Source organism: Myodes glareolus, chromosome 7, assembly GCF_982192425.1.
Source record: "Myodes glareolus chromosome 7, mMyoGla1.1, whole genome shotgun sequence".
Taxonomy (NCBI): Eukaryota; Metazoa; Chordata; class Mammalia; order Rodentia; family Cricetidae; genus Myodes; species Myodes glareolus.
Genome location: NC_142032.1, coordinates 81,974,897 through 81,988,070, shown reverse-complemented (window position 1 = coordinate 81,988,070; position 13,174 = coordinate 81,974,897). Strand labels below are relative to the sequence as shown.

General features: G+C 47.6%; 1 protein-coding gene across 2 annotated transcripts in view; it reads left to right on the top strand.

Annotated features, from left to right (window-relative positions):
• The first annotated feature begins 5,328 nt into the window (after positions 1 to 5,328).
• Prkcb (protein kinase C beta) overlaps positions 5,329 to 13,174 on the top strand; it is a 344,919-nt gene continuing 337,073 nt past the window's right edge. The window contains exons 1-2 of one of the 2 annotated variants that reach the window (XM_087908489.1): positions 5,329 to 5,550; positions 6,545 to 6,576. In XM_087908489.1, coding sequence (XP_087764615.1) covers positions 5,378 to 5,550; positions 6,545 to 6,576 — 205 coding nt within the window. In that variant the 5' untranslated portion in view covers positions 5,329 to 5,377. The remainder of the gene's footprint in view (positions 5,551 to 6,544; positions 6,577 to 13,174) is intronic. The other variant, XM_087908488.1, reaches the window with a different exon arrangement.

Genomic DNA, 13,174 nt, shown 5'->3' with positions numbered 1-13,174 from the left:
AGTGTAATCATTTTCTCTTTGTCGCTCAGATGCACTAGTTTCAAACATCATATCTAAAATTTGTAGATCTTTCTTTTTACTTCTCAAATACAGCTTTGAGACTTTAATGAGTTTTCTGTTTTAGTTACTGTACCTTTCAGCTCTAGAATTTCTTCTTGTTCTTGATTTTAGGTTTCCTATTTCTTTACTGACATTTCTATTTTATTCATGTGTGATTTTCTTGGCTTTATCCACACATTTATTTTGTTCTCTGAGCATTTTAAAGCTATTGTTTTATAGTAACTGTTGCATATGCCAACAACTAACTAGCAAGCTAACTAACTAACTAAATGTACTATAGTTACTGTCTAATAGAACCACCATCTGTCCATTCTGGATTCCTTCCTTCTTTTTTCCTCCTTCCTTTCATTCTTTCTTTCCTTTTTCTTCCTCCTCCTTCAATAGGAGAAATACCTTATTTTCAAAGATTTCTTTTCTTTTTGTTTTCGTACAAGTGAGTGTGTACCACATGAGTGCATTTTTCTCAGAGTCCAGAGGGGGCATCAGATCCTATGATGCTAGAATTAAAATCGGATGTGAGTGCCCTCACCAGAGTTTAAGGAACCGAATTTTGGTCCTTTGGAAGAGCAGGAAGTGCTCTTAACTACAGAGCTATTATCTCTCCAGCCCTGGCTCAACTTCTTTTGGTTTACTTCTCCTGTTTGTATTGCTCCGTCTTAGTACTAGTTTCCAATGCAGTTGGTAATTCTACAGTGACCTTGAAAAGACACCTAACATTTGAAAGTTTCCATTTCCTGAGTTTTCAAATGAGAATTTGAGGTTTGTTAATTCAGTTAAAATCTACTGAGTGCTTTCTCTGTGGCCTCCAAATTCTTTGACTTTCTTCCATTGAGAAAGAGTCTTTCTTTGACTATAGATTCTGTGGCTATTTGTCAACAGCTTATTTCAAGAGTGCTGCTGTTCTGGATTCTAGGTCAGACTTCAGGAAAACGTAATCCTTGGAAGAACTGACTCCTGGAGATGGCCACCATACTGTGGGGAATCCCAAGCATCCAGTGGAGAGGCATACATGAAGGGGAGCCAACATCCCTGTTAAAGCCCTGGGAGACATTTGCAGTTGACAGCCAGCAGCAACTTATTGCCAAGTGGAAAGTTTGAAGTTGGATACCTCAGTTTCCTGTCGGGCAACCACTGCTGGTGCCATATGGAATAGAGGTGCTTCCAGTTTATCCATTTTTAAATGAACGGAATCCATTCTTTAGAACAGAGCTGGGCAAAGAAATACAGTGTGATCCACATATATTGTTTTATATTTTCTAGTAACTACATTGCAAAAAGTAAAAGCAATCAAACCGAATGACTTTTAGAGAAAAATTTGATTATGTAAAAGTATTGGAACTCATCAATATATAAAAATGTTATAATTTCATCATGCAATGAAAATGAAAGTTATGAGCTTTTCTACATTCCTTTTCATTATACATGTTTAAAATTTAGGGTGATGGCATATAATCTTAGTGGTTACATGGATGACTATATTTAACAATCAGTTCAAACTGGCTAAATTTCAAATGCTCAACAGCCACATGTGTCTAGCGTTGCCTGAACTGGAGAATGCAACTCAAGAATTAGAAGGTTGGAACTCAAAATATTCTCACAACTCAATAGAGAAATAGAACAGGATACACAGAGGGGAACTGGCCTGGCTGGGGTTGGGCAATCCAGTGGTTTGAATGGTACCAGCCCCCACATACCCATGTCACAATTCCTGTAACCCATGAATGCTATCTTGTCTTTTTGGTTGTGAACCTAGACTTTAATGTCTGAGGCACCTCTCTAGACTAATCCACCAAAATTATCTTATTTAGAAAATGTTTTCCTAGATGCTATTCATTTGAGGATGTTGGGATAAAGAGATCATCTAGGTTACTGAAGAGAGCCTGAAATCCAAAGACCAGTTGTCCTTGTATGAATGAAGTCTTGTCTGTAGAGACCTTGGCTCCATTTACAATCCAGAGCAACCTGCTTTCTGTCACCTCCGAAACCTACCGAATGTCCAGCGTTTGCTCCTTCAGGAGTACAGGTGATCAGAATAGGGACTCTGGGAATCTGGACACACACACTAATCTGCTCTTTGGGCTTATGACACCATGCCATGTCCTTCCCGCTTCCTCGTCTTTTCAGAGGGCCTCTTCATTGCTTTCTGTTCCTATCTTTCCTTGTTTAAAGTACGTTTCCCATGTGAGACCCAGGTCATCTTTAACCTATACTGTACCATACTGTACCAGGCCACCTCTCTCTCTCTCTCTCTCTCTGTCTCTCTGTCTCTCTGTCTCTCTGTCTCTTTCTCTCTCTCTCTCTCTCTCTCTCTCTCTCTCTCTCTCTCTCTCTCTCTCTCACACACACACACACACACACACACACACACATTAAAAGCCTGTGGCGTGTTACCTCTTTTCCAGACACAGAGACTGCCTTGCTTTTTGCTTTTTGTCTAGAGTGATGAGCTGGTTCCAGCCCTAGGTCGTTGGCACTTGTGCTTTTTTTCTAGAGCATTCTAGCCTCAGACAGGACCACGACTCCCGCCTCACTTTACTCAAGCTTTTGCTCAGATGTCCTTCATTATAAAGGTTTTTCTTGGGCATTGACATTCTTTGTTTGTTTCTTTCCTTCCTTTCTTTTGTTCATTTTTTGAGACAGGGTTTCTCTGAATAATTGCCCTAGCTGTCCTGAAACTTATTCTGCAGAGCAGTCTGGCCTCAAACTCACAGAGATCCACCTGCCTCTGCCTCCTGAGTGCTGGGATTAAAGGCATGTGCCACAACTGCCTAGCTTCTTTGTTTTTTATAATACTTTTTTTTTTCAAGCACCTCTTGGTAGAGATTTACTTCCTGATAGATTATTGTTCATTACTCACATTTGTTAGTCTTTCAGCTCCATGAAGGTAGAACCTTTCACCTGGCTTATTTTAGTGTCTGGACTAGCATGTGCAAGTGTGCAGTCGATTTTTGTTGAATGAATGAACAAAGGAATGGTTGAACTCAGGAATGCAAGCTCTGCTCTATTTAATGTCTTCCCCGCTCAAGAGAACTTAGAGACAAAAAAAAAAAGGTATTCAAAGGCCATAGTTTGACCTCTGACCTATAGTTATCTGGGTCTAATGACATCCTTATTCCCCAGCCTCCCTTCACACAGTTCTTCCAGGAATGGAATGACTTTTAGGACAGCAGCCCTTGCAACTCCAGGCCTAGACATCATGAGGTAGTTTGTTGTTACAGACCAAAGTCATTCGGGGCACTTGGTTCAAAAGACAGGATGTGGGCTGTGAGCCTCCAGTCTATCGTTCAAAGGAAATCTCCCCCAGCAGCAATGTCTCCTGGGATGTTTTCCCAAGCCTCCCTGGGAGGTGCTGGAGCCTTTCAAAAGACTAAGAATAGATAGGCACATCCAGTTTCCCAAACATGTCAACCTTAAAAGTGAGTGCTATTTTTTTCCCCCTTGTTACCTTTGAATTACCATGTAGGAGAAGGACACTGTATTATTATAGGCATGGCTCACCATGCTGTGGTTAGATACCTAATGCCCTACCTCCGTAGCTTCCAGGCAGAATTGTTAGAGCAATATGTAAGCTCTACCACTACTGAGGTCCACACCTTTGTCACCAGTGTGCTTTGTAGTTGAGACAGCCCAACCACCATTCCACGACAGTGTGTGTATCCCTTAACCACTCCCATCTCATCATCCTTGTCCATAGGAGATTTTACCTAATCTGTGACTGAACAAGATAGTGCGTATGATGACACTCACCCTGCACTTAATGTTTTTTCTTCCTTCCTTCCTTCCTTCCTTCCTTCCTTCCTTCCTTCCTTCCTTTCTTACTCTCTTTCCTTCCTTCCTTCCTCCCTCCCTCCCTTCCTTCCTTCACTTGCTGGTTATGGTACAGATAACCTACATTTACTTAGTCAGGGCTCATTGGGCTTGTAGGAGGTGCCAGATGCTAAACTTGATGCCAGGTGACCTGAAGGTCTCATTGACACTGTCTGGGTCATGTGGAAGAGTTCACTGATGCCATCCTTGCTTCACAGGGTGTAGAGATGATGGGGTGGGGGATCTAGGTGTAGTGTCTTATATAATACCCAGTGTCGTCATCATCGGCTACTTTCCCATCCTTCAGATTGCATCAAGAAGAGTGTGGCGTTGGGTACTAATGTGCCCTGAACACTTTGGAATTTCCTCTCCTAACAAATAAAGGAAGGCTTCAGTCTCACATGAAGACAGCACCTGGGAGATTTTTATGACATAAACTTAGGTACATTCAACCATATAGGCCTTTTGTTTTAAGATGCTGCACAAATATAAATTTGTGAAGCTGGCACCTAAGTGAATGATATTTAGGGACACGCTCAACGTGTCAAATTTACCTCCCCTCCTCATTTGACAGCTGGGGAAACTGAGTTCCTTTGTGGAGAGAATTCTCTTCTAAGGGTTTGAGCAAGCAGAGGCAAGTCTTCCTTGTGGTGGAGTTAGATGTATAATATAAAGCGTGCTCCTCCCTTACCTCTGCAGAACGTGTGTGTGTGTGTGTGTGTGTGTGTGTGTGTGTGTGTGTGTGTGTGGCCACAGGCCTTTCCGGATGAGTGACAGCGAAAGCCCATCCCTCCAGGAGACGCATGAAGAATGACCAATGGGATGGATGGAGGGTGTTGGGTACCAATCTCTGCAGAGGCCAGGGTGAAACTGGCTGCGTCCAGCCTGGTCCACCCCCATCTCCCCGAGCCCCTCAGGCCCTTCGGTATTCGGGTCCTTACTGGGACACGGGAGGTGTTCATCTTAATGCACTTGGGGACAAGGATAGGGTGCCAGGGTGCGGCTCGCGTCTGTCCAGCTCAGTCTGCGGTCCCCGCGCTGCACCGCTGCAGCTAAGAACACTTGATTGGGAGGCCGGAGGACTGCGGCGCGCGCGCGCGCGTGTGTGTATGTGTGTGTGTGTGTGTGTGTGCGCGTGTGCGTGTGCGTGCGTGTGTGTGTGTGTGTGTGGTGATGCCAATATGTAAAGCGACTGGCGGTTCTGGGCGGGGCCTGGGCCCGATGCAAATGAGGAAGGCGGGGTTATCCTGTGGCTCCGCCTCCCTCCCCCGCAGCTGGGGCCAGCGGTGCCAAGCACAGCTGGACCAGCGGCAGCAGCTGGGCGAGTGACAGCCCAGCTCCGCGAGCGCGGACGCCGCCAGAGCCGGCGCGAAGGGGCAACGCGGCCCCGCGGTCCCCGGGCGGCAGCAGCGGCCGCCTAGTCCCGCGCCTCTCCCGGCCCGCAGCCCCGCGGTCCCGCCGCCCCGGGGCCGCCACCTCTCGGGGCTCCCCCGGTCCCCGCGCGCGCAAGATGGCTGACCCGGCTGCGGGGCCGCCGCCGAGCGAGGGCGAGGAGAGCACCGTGCGCTTCGCCCGCAAAGGCGCCCTCCGGCAGAAGAACGTGCACGAGGTGAAGAACCACAAATTCACCGCCCGCTTCTTCAAGCAGCCCACCTTCTGCAGCCACTGCACCGACTTCATCTGGTGAGAGCGCGCCGCGCGGGTCACCTGCCCGGGGCCCCAGAGGGTAGCGACACGCGGGGGGACCCCTGTCGCCGCCCCCGGGGGAGGAACCGTGTGCCCATTCTCATCCCGCTGGACCCTTCTGCCCCGTTCTCTGGGATGGTCCAGTCTCGCAGGTGCCGGCTCCTCCGGTCCCAGACGGCTAGCCAGCCACCAAGAGCTTCCTGCCCTCTTGCACTCTGACGCTTGAGCGCCCGGGGACAGCGCCGCAGGCGCCTTTTCGACACCTGGCTCAGGACGCAGGGCGGCTGTCCCTCCTCGGCAGGGCAGCTCCGCGGGTGTCTTTCTCGCCTGGGGTTCCCGATCTTTCTGCCTTCTTCCGGGCTTGAGGCGCTCTCACCCTCACCCCTCCTTTCCGGGGCAGTTCCCTAGGGTGTCCTTTAGTTCCCCGGGGCGTGGAGCATCCTTTCCCTCTCAATGTCCCCCAGAGTAGTCCCCTGGGTTATCACTTACTGCGCCCCCAGAGTCCTGAGGCCCCCCCACACCTTTATGCCTCAGTTCTCGCCCTCACGTCTCTTCAGGGCCCCTCTGTCCCCCTCTCCGCCTCTCGAGGACTGGGGCGACCTTTTCTTTCTCCTAGTCTCTCAGGGGACACCGCCGCGGTGGAGTCCCTCTCGTCCTCCTTTTCTCTTTCCCTGTGGGTACTCCCGGCACCTCCTTGGGCAGATATCCAGCCCGCCTTCCGCCCCCACCCGGACGGAAATGCACCCTCGCATCCCGCCACCTGGTGGTCGCGGTCTCGTCTGAACTGCAGGGGAGATGTGAGGTGGGGGTTACTGCCAAGCCCCCATAATGTACCCCACAATCCCATCCAAAGAGGAAGATTCTTGGGCACTGGACTGTAGCAAGGAGCTTGCATCTGGGGTAGAAGGACAGTGGGAAGGGAGGGGGCTACTGTGTGAAACTAGCTGGTAACTGGACCCCTCAGACTGATATTCCTCCTTGTGCTTTACAGGGGCTTCGGGAAGCAGGGATTCCAGTGTCAAGGTAGGTCTGTGGTTCTCTGGATGCTGATGGTGGGAAGTGAGGATAAAACAGACTTCACAGACGTGGCTGAGTTAGGCAGAGTGAAGTAATCCTGCCTGTCAGAGTGACCTCCCAGGCTAGGAATCCTTCACCACCAAAGGGTCCTTTTAAGGGGTGTGTGTTTGGGCCAATGATGCACCTTCCAGGAAAGGCCAGAGGAGCTGGAAGGCCCTAAATGTCAAAAAGTGCATCTATCCCTCTGCCTTCGGAGCATTCTCCAGGAATTGCCAGCCCTGCTTAAGTAAGCAAATGTCTTGAAGGACTCTTGTGAGTGGAGGGAACCTCTTCCTAATCCCAGCCCTTTCCTGCACGTCGCTCTTCCTCGCCTCCCGGGAGGTTCAGCCTCTTTCCCCTGCTTTGCAGAGGTCTCAGCAGGTGGCTGCCTCCTCTGCAGATGGCGCATCCCCTAGAAAAAGCAACTGTGGTTTCCCCTGGGCCTCCTCCCGCTCTGAAAGGGGTGGTTTCAGATAGGGTGCCTCTCGATTCTGCCTGAGGTTGCCCTTTTTAACTTCTGAGAAGGCAAAGGAAGGACTCCAAGAGACTAGTTGCCTGGGTCCTTTCATCAGGCTTGAGAGCCATGATTCCAACTAGGGCCGCCCTATCAAATATCAGAGACCTGGTGGCCTCTCCTATCTTTCGGGCTCCCGTCTTGTAGACGTCTTGTGGGCTGGGCAATGTAGCTCAGGAGAACAGGAGCTTTGTGCCAGAGAGGCTCTGGAGTACATCATCTGAAATGGGGGAGGGAAAAAGATGGGTTTTAAATTGGATCTCCAAAGATGACTGGCTTGTAGTCTTTTTTAACTCTTAGAATGCCATAAGTAGTCTGTGAATTTGGTGTTAGCATCCTAGAACTGCAAGATCTCTCCCCCCCCCTCTCTCTCTCTCTCTCCCTCCCTCCCTCTCTCTCTCTCTGTCTGTCTCTGTCTCTCATGTATGCACACATGCATGTGCTCACACATACAACTTCAACTTGAACACTGACTATACTTTCATGCTGGAGCAATCATTTGGACCTGAGGGCTCCCTTTAGCAAGACAGGGAACACATTTACCACTGTGTCTGTCCATCCAGCACTGGCCTGCTTCTGATACCCTGCACCACTTGAATTTGCTCGTTTGTTCCCTCTTTTCCCTTTAGGCCAGGTAAGGTTGCATGTAGTCAGAAGGTTCTTTATTCCTCTCCTCCCCTCTCCTCCTCTCCTTGCTCCTCCTATCTTCCCCCTCCCCTTGTCTCCCTGGTCCTCCTCCTCTCCCTCTCCTCCCTTAGTCTCACTTTGTGCCCAGACTGGCCTTGATCCGGATCTTGTTCTGTCCTCCTGTTTTAGCCTTCCAAGTGCTAGGATTACATGTGTGCTCAGGGCCAAACTGACATCCATCACCCTGTAAACTGGCCTTAAATCTGGAGAAGAAAGCATATAGGTGTGAAACAGTCTGAAGTGGGTCTTAGTGCCTATGCGGCATGAGCTTTGCCTGGCAAGGTTGCTCTGCAGGCGAAAATAAAAAGACCCCAGCAAGCAGAGGTGGCTCTGATTGGCATGGAATGCTCTACGGTGTATGTTCCCTGCTGCCTAAGCTGCAGGTTCTTATTTGAGCTCCGAAATGAGATGCGGAAACCCTCTAAGCCCTTCCAACCTCCTTTGCTAAGATCTGGAGTCTCAGTTTTATGCTCACACACAAGGACTTCACAAGTCTCTGCGGGTGGCAACAAGTTAGGCCAGTAGCACAGCTTGGATTGTCTTCTGGAACTTTGCCTCCTCTTCTCGAACAAAATGCTGATGGCCACTTGGTGTTGGAACTGTGTAATCTCTATGAGGTTGCCTTTCACGTCCATGAATTGGATTCTGTTTCTGTCTCTTGCTGTGGTCAGGGGTGATTTTTTTTTTTTTAAAGCATTGCTTCTGTGACTTTCCTGTGCCACCTGCTCTGCTGTTACTGATGGCTGGGAAAGTCAGCTTTGGAATCTGCGGGGGATAGCACATATGGAACAGGAGATCCTTTTATCCAAGGCCTAGGAAGTTTTGGGGGTGGGGGCAGAATGAGGAAAAAAAATCAGAATTAAAGTTTTCAAGAAGTCTGACCAACTTCAGGAATAAGACATTCAGGGGTCGGTGGGAGCATGTGCCAGCACGCTGACTCCCTGGGCTCCAGGGGAAAAAGGAAGGGTGGGAGATAGGTATTTAAAAAAAAATCACTTCTCTTTTTATTTTTCCACCCCTTAGATCTCTGAACATCTGGTCCTCTTTGCTATTGCTTTGACAGTCTATTCCATCTGAGTTGAAGTGGGTAGGAGGAAGAAGAGGGGGTGGGGCAGATTGATGGGCCCTGAACTGAGCTGCTTAAGAATGAGGTACATCCCAGAAGGAGGGGAGGGAGTTTATCCCTGGTACACAGCATTGCTTGGGACTAATTCTGGAATCATAGGCGAGCTCGTTTGATCTGATTATTTTCAGTGCCCTGTGCCTGGTACTTTTCCTTACAGTGAATTTACTTAAAATAGGACCAACATTTTAGTAGAAAACGCACAGGGTTTTTTCTTTTACCTAAGTCAACAGTCCAGAGTCCTGGTCCTTCAGCCTTCTGTGCTACCATCCTGGGGAACAATAGTCATCTCACAGTTCAAGAAGATACTGGATTCTCCAGTCTTCAGGCCTCCTTTCAGTCGGCAGGAAGCAGGAAAAGGATGAAGTAAAGCGAAAGACACATGTTCAGTGACCCTTAGGGAAGTGGCCTGGAGAGACTGTTATATATAGTCTGTTGGCTAGAACCTGATGCAGTGCCCACACCTTGTTGCAAGGGAACCTACGGAATACCAGTGTTTAGCTCAGGTAGCACATTCCCAACCAAGGGCTGGGGGAGGCAAACGTGAAAGCAGAGATTAGCTAGAGCCTCAGTACCAAGGAGTAGGAGAATGTGGGAGGGTTCCAAGACTGAGAAGACCCCACCACTGTGCCCCCATGCTCCAGTGCACTGTCATGGAAATTTGGGGTTCAGGTAAGAACATCCAGAAACCATGGTGAATTATGGAATTTTATAGACCCAGGAAGCTTTCTTAAGAATAGATTTCTTGCTTTTGCACAGCTAAAGGACAGAGCTCTAGGTTTTAACTGCCGTATAACTCTCCACATCTCCCGCCTCTTGTCTTGATAATGCCTCAGGTGACAGAGGACTGGGGCTGAAGATCCCTTTTGTGAAACTGCAGACCTTCTGGGTTAGAAATGCGACCCATTTCTAATATCACAGATCAGGCCTTCCTTTCTCTAAGGCGTTCTGGAAAGAAACCCAGAACCTGCATTTGTGCTTGAATCGTAATTGGCACAAACCCCCAAAACAAAACAAAAGACACAAACCATGGGATGGAATTCAACTTTTTTTTTTCTACGAAGTCCTTTCCAGTTAAAATGTTCAGACCTAGATTTTATAGCATGGGGATCAGAATCAGACAGAACCGGGCTCCAATCTCTGACCTGCCCACTGTGTGACCTTGGGAAGCCCATCCTCAGACTGTAACCTTGTTCTCCTGCTTGGTAAATTAGGGCAGTAGTGTAGGGATGGGACACAAAGCAAGGAGGTAGAGAGGGGTATCCATAGTGGATGTAAACAGCTCTAAGAGAGGTGATCACCATTGCTTGATTCGGTGGGAAAATGTGTCGAAGTGGGGCCGAGCTGACTCGGGAACGCTCGAAATGACTCTGCCTGTTTCACACGCTCAGATGGGTCTGCTTCTCTGAGGGTGTTTGGTGACATCAAAGTATTATGCTTCAGTGTCTGGATGCAGTGGGCATGGCTTCCCTCATGAGAAAGATCTGAACTTGCCTTGGACTCTCTAGAAAAACCCCGTGGCATGAATATTCTGACTATAAAGAGCTAGAATTGATGATTATAATGTCTTTTTCCCTTCCCCGGGCAAATTCGAAAACACACATTTTTAGCCTCTTGGTTGAATTATTACAAAAAAGAAGGAAGAAAACAAAGTCTATCACATAAACTCTGCCACTGTTATTTTTCCCCTAATGGAAACTTTATAGAGTACCAGTTTAATGTTGTGTATAGGATCAGAATATGCACTTAAAACAATAACCACCACCAATAATATGAATTGAGACTGGGATGGGGCTCAGCAGAAGAATGCTTGTTTAGTATGTACAAGGCCTTGGGTTCCATCCCCAGCCTAGAAAAACCAAAAGAGTAAAAGAAACTATTAGTCAAAAATTAATTTTATTTTGGGCACAGCTTTCTCTGTGTACTTATATCGTTACGCCGAGCAGTTTGGGTTGAACTTTCTCTGTAAACTGAGAATCAGCAAGGCAGGCTGCAAATGTGGCAAATGTGGCCTGGGTTGCTGCACACCACCCCACAATCATCCTCAGAACAGATCGCAGACACTCGTGAACCAGACTTTACTCACGTGATAACTGATTCTGACAATGCCCTGGCAGGCTCTCATGCAGGAAAAGGCTTTGCAATTTTGTGTTTGATGGTTTGGATCTTTTTGCACCTGAAGTAGGATTTCAGGCTCAATGTCCCTATCAAAATAAGAATCTGGTAAGTGGGTCAGCTGTGGGTTGAGAACAGAGGGCTGCTCTGTCAGAGAAGCAACAGAAAATTCATTTCGAGCAGCCGAACCCTCCAGGGGAGCCTGGAGGTTTGTTACTGTACAGTGGAACACCTTCCCAAGTAAATACGGAAAATATGACTTATGGAAATCTGGTTGGTATGACATACAGGTTCTTCTAAACTAATTCACAAGCATATTATTTCCGGTACTAGCAATCCTCTGGGCCCTGCTCAGGGCAGATGAAGCACATAGATAGGACGTCCGAGCCAATGAAAAAAACTAAGAGTTGGTGACTGGCCAGAAGACCACTGTACACTTATACAGGGCTGGAGAGGTGGCTTTATTGGTTCACAAAGTGCGCTGCTCCTGCAGAGGACCTAAGTTCAGTTCCCATCACACACATCCCGTGACTCACAACCGCTGAAGCTGCAGCTGCAGGGGAAGCTTCTAGTCTTTGCAGGTACCTGCATTCATATGCACAGGCCCCGCCCCACCCATGTAAATAAGATGCACGTGAATTCAAAAAGAAAATGATGCACATCCATGTTGATGCTGGAGTCAGTTTCCTTTCTCTGCCTCTTCTTACTTCTCTCTCTTTCTGTTTCCCGCCCCACCCCACATGTGTACACATAGAAAAATAGAGTCCTATGCCAGGTGGTGGTGCATACCTTTAATTCCAACACTCGGGAAGGAGAAGCAGGTAGATTTCTGTGAGTTTGAGGCTAGCCTGGTCTACAGAGTGAGTTCCAGGACAGCCAGGGCTACACAGAGAATCCCTGTCTCAAAAAACCAAAACAAACACAAGTTTGTCATAATTTTGAGATTATGCGACTTTTTAGCCACAGAGAGAGTCAAATCATCGAGTACCATTTCAAATTCACACCTGGTATTTAGAGTCTACAAATCAGTTTGTTCTTGGTAGGCAGAAGGATCAGCTAGAAAGTTCACCTTCCTGGGCTGATGCCTTCCAGTGTTGGGACCCTTGTCATTTTCCAGATTCCTTGCCATATGAAATCTTGGATTTCATCCATCCAACCTCTCTAGTTGAAGTCATGTGGTACTCTGTAGACTGAATATTGGATCTTTTTTTTTTATAGAGACCACACCATCCGTAGTGTTTACATATGACATTTGGAAGTGTGCTGTCTGCTTGTTAATCCTGTAAGAAATTTGTCTTCTAATCACCTGTATCCATTGCTGCTTTCCCACACAGCCATTCATAAGTGTATGCATGCATATACCCACACTTCCACTATCGATCCTTCTAGCCATCCATGTATCCCTTTAAAAAGAATTCAGTGGTTAATTTCTATGTGTTCTGAAAGATTTTAGGCGCCAGAACCCAACAGTGAATGCTACTGAGAAGGTTCCTGATGTAGTAGTGTAGGAAGGGGAGATATGACTACAAATGACTTTTACCAAGATTTAATGTCACTTTGGTGGAAATCTCCCAGATACTTCAAGATTGTTTCACAAGAGACTAACCTATGTAACGTTTTGAGGTGGAGTTGACTGGGGTCCTATGGCCTAAGAATCAAGAAACCCAAATTCTCCTTTTCCATACTGAGGTACCAAGGATTTACAGCTAAAAACCCGCATTGTGATATGTGTGAAGATATACAAGAGGCGTTATCGCAGTGACACTCTTGAATGAGCCCCTGGCTTTCTGTTTGTACCATGGCTATCAGGAGAGTGCTGGGACAAGAGACCTCAAGATGGAGGAGTCTCAGCGTGACAGCCAGTGAGCTCCACATCCTCATAGTAACTCAGATAATGAGCTGACTTCCTTTTTGTCTAGGGGTTGCGATATGGGCTAACTGCTCTAAAGCAGAGAAATAGACGATTTCAGGGGCGTAGAGCCACTCGGAGCTGATAGAGGGGAACACAAATAGAAAGAACAGGGCATCGTGGATCTTTGTCAGCTGAAATCCAGTTCCAGGGACTTGGGATTGCTTGTGTTTACCGCAAATGCTGCATGGTACCAGTCTTCTGCCTTACAATCTCT